At 36.5% G+C, this 8184-nt stretch overlaps 1 protein-coding gene across 1 annotated transcript; it reads left to right on the top strand.

Annotated features, from left to right (window-relative positions):
- Window positions 1-787: 787 nt before the first annotated feature.
- LOC117920444 lies at window positions 788-3244 on the top strand. The gene is made up of 4 exons (XM_034837983.1): window positions 788-1177; window positions 1503-1967; window positions 2078-2872; window positions 3143-3244. Exons 1-4 carry the CDS (start codon window positions 788-790, stop codon window positions 3242-3244), a joined length of 1752 nt encoding a protein of 583 aa, XP_034693874.1.
- Window positions 3245-8184: the final 4940 nt, after the last annotated feature.

The following is an 8184-nucleotide window of genomic DNA, read 5'->3' as shown; positions in this document are numbered from 1 at the left end:
AAAATCCTGTTTATGAATCCCTTGGTATTTTTAGTGTGTTCCAGTTTGGTCCAAACTTGCCATGTCTAATTATACTATAGAATTAGTGTAACACTTTTCTTTTTTATTATGAGAAGATAATGTAGTTTTTCCATATGTTCAGGCAAGGTCACTTTGTAAGTAAGCCTTACGGTCTTAATGTCTTAACAACCATCTTATGCAACATTTGCAATGACGAAGCAGTTGATACTGAAAAATCATAAACATAGTTTCAAAATTTGCATTAAGTCACTAAAGATTTTACCTAGTTTGATCCAAATAAGTTTATTTTTTATGATAATTCATTAGTTGGGATAGAGGGAATTTGATCGCTGAATGTCTTTGTAACTCAACTGATTTAAGGTTTCTAAATACTTTGGAATATGGATCCATTCAAAAGAATATTATTAATTTTTACATTTTTCTACTGTTGCTAGGTGCATCTTTTTTTTTTTTTCCCCCTAAAGATGCTGGGTGCAGCTAAGTAATATTAATATGTAATATATAGTTTACTGTTAAAGATATGGCTTTTGGTTAGTGTTAAAGATATTGGGTCTCAGTGTAATGATTCCAGCCATATGGTCTACTGACTAAGCTAGCATGTTGTAATATTTTGAATTATGTGAATTGAACTAGCAGCAATCATGCACATGTGCATGAGCAAATTGTTTTTTTTTTTTTTTCTCACTATTCTCTATATTGTTTTTTTTTTTAATTATGTTTTTTCCAGCTCTTCTATTAATGTTCTTGTTAATTTTGTATTGTAGCCATGGATGAAAGTCCACTGTCACTCCCTGGAAATTCACTCTCTATGCCAAATGTACAAGCCCCTCAATCCCAATATGATTCTATTGAGGCTGATGGCCAATCTGAAATTGTTAATGTTCCAATTGATGTGGAGGATGACGAGGATGACGAAGATTACAATTTGAGTGATTTTTCTGAATCTGATGATGATATAATTGAAGATTTTGGTATGGAGGATGATGGAATCAATAAAGCAATTGGAGGCAAGCAGCTTGAGGGAGTTTGGAATGGTGAAGGAGATTCAGATCATGGGGATAGTGATGAGTTAAGGAGTGGAGAAGGGTCATTTGATGATGAAGGGAATTCAAGGCCTAGGTTCCCTGAGTTTAACCAGCGCATTGGCATGGAGAATGTACAGTTAGTGAAGGATCAAAAAATTGCATCACATGTCATCTTCAAGGAAGCACTAAAGGAGTGGTGTATTAAAGAAAAACATGATTTTGAGTATAAGCACAATGATAAGTGGAGAGTGACAGCTATATGTAAAAAAAAAATGTGGTTGGAAGATACATGCATCCCAAACACAAATGGGAGATGCCTTTCAAATCAAAAGTTTTAAAAGCATTCATACGTGTGACAAGGATCATAAGAATAGTAAGATTTCTTCAAGGTGGCTAGCCAATAAATATTTGCCATTCTTTAGAAATGATCATACTTGGACAACAAATGCATTGAAGGGTGCAGTGTTTAGGGACCATGAAGTTGATGTGACTTTAGACCAATGTTATAAGGCTAAGAGAATGGCATTCAAGATGATACATGGTGCTGAGGAGAAGCAGTATGAGAGACTTTGGGACTATGCAGCTGCTATTAGGAAGTGGAATGTGGGTAGCACAGTGAAGATACAAACTACGAATGATGTGTTTGAGAGAATGTATATTTGTCTTGATGCTTGCAAAAGGGGATTTTTAGCAGGTTGTAGGCCACTTATTGGGATAGATGGTTGTCATTTGAAGGGGACAACAGGTGGACAGTTGCTGGTTGCTGTTGGAAAGGATGGGAATGATAATATCTTCCCAATCGCTTTTGCTATCGTTGAAATTGAGAATAAAAGCTCTTGGACCTGGTTGCTACAATGCTTGTTGGATGACATTGGACATGTGGATGAGAATGGATGGGTCTTTATCTCAGACCGACAGAAGGCAAGAAACAATTAGTGTGCATGTGAATTATTTATTTATTTTTAAAAAATATCATGATCTATAACCTGAATATGAATAACTAATGTATATTTGCGTATTTTTTATGGCAGGGATTAGTAGAGACCTTTAAAGATTTGATGTCTAATGTAGAGCACAGATTTTGTGTTAGGCATTTACATGCAAATTTCAAGAAGGATTTTCCTGGGAAGGTACTCAAAGATGCAATGTGGAGTGCTGCTAGGGCAACAACAAAGAATTCTTTTAACTTCCACATGGATGAGTTGAAGAAGCTAGATGTGAAGGCATATGAGTGGCTTGTGAAGTTAGATGTGAGAACATGGAGCAGACATGCTTTTAATCCAAGAAGCAAGAGTGACACTCTAGTAAACAATATAGCAGAGTCTTTCAATGCTTGGATTTTGGAGGCTAGGGATAAACCGGTGTTGACAATGATGGAGATCATAAGAGTGACGTTGATGCAAAGGTTGCAAACCAAAAGAGATCATATGAGAAGGTATGAAGGGAGGGTTTGTCCAAGAATCTATAAGAAGCTTGAGAGGATAAAAAGCGAGGTTGGACATTGCATTTCTCGTTGGAATGGAGAGTCCAAATATGAGGTGGAGTATATTTATGGTGGAAGATATGTGGTGGACTTGAATGAGAGGACTTGTGGTTGTGGGAGATGGGGATTGAGTGGAATCCCATGTTTTCATGCTGCTGCTGCAATAATTGAGCATGGAGAGCAACTTGAGACTTATGTAGACATTGCTTACACTAAGGAGACATTCCTAAGTTGTTACCAATGGATGATAAGCCCACTTCCAAGCCATGAACAATGGCCAAAAACACCCTATGACCTAATCAAGCCCCCAAAATTTACAAAGAAAGTAGGCAAGCATAAGAAGGTAAGAAAGAGGAAGGCAGGAGAACCTATTAATGCATTTAGGGTGAGCAAGAAAGGAACTACCATGAAATGTGGGAATTGTTTCCGGTGGGGCCATAATCAAAGAACTTGTAAAGCTCCTGATAACCCCAACAAGAAGGCTTATAAAAAAAAAAAAAAAAAGGGCAATTAGAACAATCATCTACATCTGGAGCTAAAGGGAGTAAAAAATTATTGGTAAATTTCAAGTACTACTTTGTTAAACTTTTTCAACTTTTTTGGCTTTTTATAGGGTACTCAACAATCAAATATAGGTACTCAACAGTCAAGTCAAAGTCGTACAAAGGACAACACTAGTGGAAGCAAGAAGGATAAGGGAAAGGCTAAGGTTTAGTGGCAGCAAGAAGATAAATAATTTTTTAGTTCAATAATTTGTTTAGTGATAGACAACCTTCTAAAAATATTGATGGAACCAGTATACTTTTGTTTTTCAATATTGCTTGGAAAGTGTAATTATTGATTCATTGAGTGTTATTTTTTTGGCAAACAATATACCATTTGTGAACACTTATTTGATATTTCAAGTCATGGCCTATTGAGATCCTTTTAAGAATACTGATGGAGCCAGTATACTTTTGTTTTTCAATATTGCTGGAAAAGTGTAATTATTGATTTATTTTCTTAGAGTTATTGCATAAAGTTCAATTCATGGCAGATTGGGACACATTCATTTTTGGTGATTATTGCATAAAGAGAAGAAGTACGCATTAACCAAATCACTCATACAACTTGAATCAAAATAAAGAGAAGAAGTAAGATCATCCCAAGATTGTTTACTTTCCTTGTTGACTACTTGAATTATTACAGTGTCAAATCTACATCACACAACTCAAACCCTCCATAGCAACCTTTCAATTTAATGGTTGTAAGAGAACCTATAACAGAAGGGGGACATATCTGATTCATGCCTAATTGGTGTCTCAGCTGATTTGTGTCCAGCTGGTGCTCCTTGATGGCGGGAGTAATCAACAAAATTTTTAACCTATAACACCATGAACTAGGGTAGCAAATAAAAAGCTACTATAGCATAGTGGCTCTAGGATCGTTCCACTGGGAAGGGTACTCAAGTTGAAAATGATACCAATTCAAAGTGAATTGGTGCTGTTTCATTTCAAGATTAGCTAAGAAATAAAACACAAACTTTGGTTGAAAAAATGTTAAGCTTAGGTTAACAACACGGTAAGTGATGAAAATTACTTAAGAAGAAAAGCATTCCTTGGAGATTCAGGTATACAGGGGAGGTTTCTCGTGCAATAGCATAGCTCCGATCAGTTGGTTCAATTCCTCGCATTAGAGAATTAACATGAAGTCAATTCTCTAATAGGTGCTGCACAAATGCATCCCTCAATTGGATTTCAGCTTTAATTCTCTCACTGATGCAACTTGCAATGGTTCAAGCCTCTCACTAGCCTTTACCATTCAAAGTGATCTTTAACCTTGGATTACCCGTCAAAAGCTCGCAAGAGATAACTAATGGATGTCTCCTTAGAGTCCAAAAGCTTATCAAGTGTTGGCTATTCTAGAAAATCCTACCTTCAAGTCACCTACCAGAGGCTCGCAAGGGGTAAACTAGTGCATCTCCATGGTTAGAGATCACTTGCCTTACCGAGTGTTGGCCCAGGTGACTCCAAGGCGTTTTAAGTTAACTAAAAACATTAGAAACCATTCACGGGACACACTCTCTCTTCATTCATAGCTGAAACCACAAAGCTTCTGATTTTTGCACTTGGAACCTTTCCCGGCAACCTTAACTCCAAGGAACTAAAAGGTTTAGTTACTCATTCTCTGGGGAAAACTCCTCAGAGAGTGCATAACTTAGTAAAATAAGTAAAAACACAATCAAAGTGAGAAGGTAAAGCAGAGCTCAAGCTCCGTGTATTTCTTTGAAACTTTTACAAAAGGTTCAACACCCTCAGAACAGGCTCCTCGGGCTCTCTTTAAACCAAAATTACATAATCAACTATTACATTGATATTTTAGCCAAATTCCTAACTTAAAAACTAAGGAACCCTATCATTGGTGACTTACAAGGAGAATTTGGGCATTTAGGCAACAAAAATCTAATGAAAAATATCTCCAAGTGTCGGTTACAAATATCGGGAAGCACTAAGGACCATTTCGCAGGTGAAAAGTGAGGTCTGCGAAATTTCGCAGGTACACAAGAAGCGCTGCGAAATTTCTTTGCAGCAAAAGGCTGACTCAACACCTTTGCGAAGTTGACTTCCATCTTGTGGTGCTTGGCTTCCATCGCGGCATGAAGCTTCAGGGGAAATCCATGGTACTGTAGAAAAAGGCTGCGAAATCATTCCGCAACAAAATGGTGATTTCGCAGCACTTTTCTGAAGCCTTCCTTCAGCTTGGAGCAGTCAGCTTCTAAAGGCTGTAACTTTCTCTTTTCAACTCCAAATTGCACACGGTTTGAAGCATTGGATTGTTAACTTCCTAAGCTTTCAAATGACATATTCTATGCATAAATTGGACATCAGGAAGTACTCCAAAAGTGGCTGCAGTGACTGTCATCAAGAATGCTTCATGGCTGGATTCTCTTTGCTTTCCCTTGCATTCCAGACTTTGCTTATGGCAATCAAAGCTTCAAAGCTTTGATTCTTCATGCCTCTAAGCTTCCCATTGCTTGCCAAGGATTCCATATAACTCTCCTCAATCTCATAATGCTTTGGTGATCAAAATACTAACAAAAACACCAAAACTTACACAATTTGATTAGAATTGATTGAAAGGGGCCTTAACATGCTAATTGGGTTAAAAGGTACTAACTACTACTCAAAAGTGTTTAAAAGGATTAATTAAAAGCTATCAAATAGCACTTTTTGAGTAGTAATCAATATCCCATTGGCTTCTATTTTTCATTGCTCCTATATGACTTGAAACCTTTACAAGTATCAATGGAAGAAGAAAAAAAATGTAACTATACATTTCTTCCATCTAAAGAATAGAAACAGATTTCATAATTCTTGCAGTCACAAGGTTCCTAAAGATCTGGTAGTGTTATCTTCCCAAAGTTGTTGCGATCAAGCTTACTGAAGTAATCGCAGATCAGCAATATATCTTTCTCCCCAATCTTTCCCATCTCTTTGAGCTTGTAAATTACATTATCTGATTTGCTGAAACAAATAAGGGAAATATTTAGGGTTGATTTCTACATGAAGAAAGAGAAAATTAAGAAATAATAATTGAAGTGCTATATAAACAGACAAGCTTTTAGTAGTCTTGATTCCAATTAGGTTAGTAACAAGGCATCGATTCCAAATAAGTTAGTAGAATCATCAAATTGTAAACTATTATCACACATGGGACAAATGTCTAGCACCATTATATTGGCAATATACTAAACATAATTGATTAAAAGGTTATAGATAAGGTTATAGATTAAAAGGTTAAAATGTCTAGCACCATTATCAACATGATTTGCTTGAGTAATAGCAGACAAATCCATAATTATAGCCATCATTTGCTACATTCTTAATGAAAACATGTAACACATACAGGCACGCACAAAGGAAACCAAGTAGCAGCTGCATAGTCCAAAAGATTGTTGACCAAAAGATGATCTAATAAAGGAGGCCTGGCCTTAAATAAAATGATGTGCATAAAATTGCTACCAAAACACCGGACTGAGTCTATATGAAACATCTTTCAAGAACATATAAATTTACATTCTTTGCTTATGCCTATCCAATTGTATAGAACTTAATGGCCTAAGTAACCTAAGCAGAAATAAGATATTAAACATCTGTGACAACCTTTATGTGGAAGTACAGACCCAAGGTTAACTCAAGTAAGGAGGTGCTTGATTCCAAATACAATAATTGGTTCTAGATCATTACAGAACCAATTATCGTGTTTGATATGTTTTTGTTGCAAATGGGTTGCAAGGGAAACTTGGAAGGCCAGCATATTTGGAAAATTGGATAACCAAGCAACCAAACCCCCTTAGCAGTAGCCATATCTCTCTCAGGCATTTAATCAAACAGCTCTATGGCATACTCAAATGCAACAGTTGGTGAAAGGCACATGGAGAAAGTAAAAAACCAAGAATTTCATAGAGACCCAACCCAGAAATTAAACCAAAACAAGAATTTCTACAATAAAAATTCGCACATGGAGATTAAAAATAAAAATAAAAGTTCTTAGAAAATTTAAATAGCAAGACGTAAGAAGAAAAAAAAAAAAAAAGACATACCCAGATTGAACAGTGCGATGGAACCACCAAGGAGCCGTCGGGACAAGGGCGGCGAGACGGCGGAGAGAAGCTTGGCAGTGGCTATGAACGGCGTGCAGTCTCTCTCTTTCTCTCTCTCTGCCGGACCTGGACTGGTTCTCTTCTCTTCCGTTGGGTTTTGGATGTTTGGGTGTTTTTCAGTTTGTATTTAAAAGCCACGTGAGTGGCATGTGTTTATTCCGTTAGTGTTTTAACGTGTGACTAACTAAAGTATTAATTTGGCAGTTATGAATAGTTTAAGGAGTAAATTGGCCAATAAAAAAGTTAAGGGGGTCTTTTGACCGATAGTTAAAAGTTTAAGGGGTGTATGAGCATTTTTCCCGGAAATTGATTATAGTAAAATCAACCCAACATCTAAAAATTCTAAAAAGACAATGGAGATAGTATAGTAAAAAGCCAAACTATTTCCACACCTGTAGAATTTGTTGCCAAGGTCCTGCACTGTGTGACCCCATGATAGAGCTAGGCCAAAGAAAATAATGAGCACCCTCCTTATGCTTATATTCTAACATCCCCCTTCAAACTCGAGGATGTTGTAACCACACCAAGTTTGCTTGTGAGAAAATAAAAACATGTTGAGGCCAAACTTTGATTAATCCATCAACTATTTGGTCACAAGAAGGAAGATAACGAATTTCCAAGTTTTTTCCAATACTTTATCTCTCACAAAATAGATGTCTAAACTCAATGTGTTTTTGTCTAGGCATAATGAATTGGGTTAACAATTAGAGAAACTTGCACTTTGATTATCACACCAAATGATTAAGCAAAAAGGTAAATCAACATCTAGTTCTTGAAGATGAGACTATATCCTAGCCAATTCAATAGGAACTTGCACAAGGGCTCTATTCTCTAATTCAATACTTGATCTAGCAACCACATGTTGCTTTTTAGAAGACCAAGACACTAAAGAATCATTGAAGTAAACACAGTAACCTACTATAGGCATCCTATCATCAATCCAACAATATAAGTTTGCATCCAAATAACAAGTTAATTCCAATCTTTGACTTGGTTTGATATGCAACCCTTGA

This window comes from Vitis riparia, chromosome 1 (genome assembly GCF_004353265.1).
Source record: "Vitis riparia cultivar Riparia Gloire de Montpellier isolate 1030 chromosome 1, EGFV_Vit.rip_1.0, whole genome shotgun sequence".
Taxonomy (NCBI): domain Eukaryota; kingdom Viridiplantae; phylum Streptophyta; class Magnoliopsida; order Vitales; family Vitaceae; genus Vitis; species Vitis riparia.
This window is presented reverse-complemented; position numbering and strand designations above follow the sequence as displayed.

Coding starts and splice junctions, on each gene's coding strand:
- LOC117920444 (XM_034837983.1), top strand. CDS start 788: ATGGATGAAAGTCCACTGTCACTCCCTGGAAATTCACTCTCTATGCCA. Junction 1,178..1,502: donor AGCGCATTGGCATGGAGAAT/GTACAGTTAGTG, acceptor AATGCATTGAAG/GGTGCAGTGTTTAGGGACCA. Junction 1,968..2,077: donor TTATCTCAGACCGACAGAAG/GCAAGAAACAAT, acceptor TTTTTATGGCAG/GGATTAGTAGAGACCTTTAA.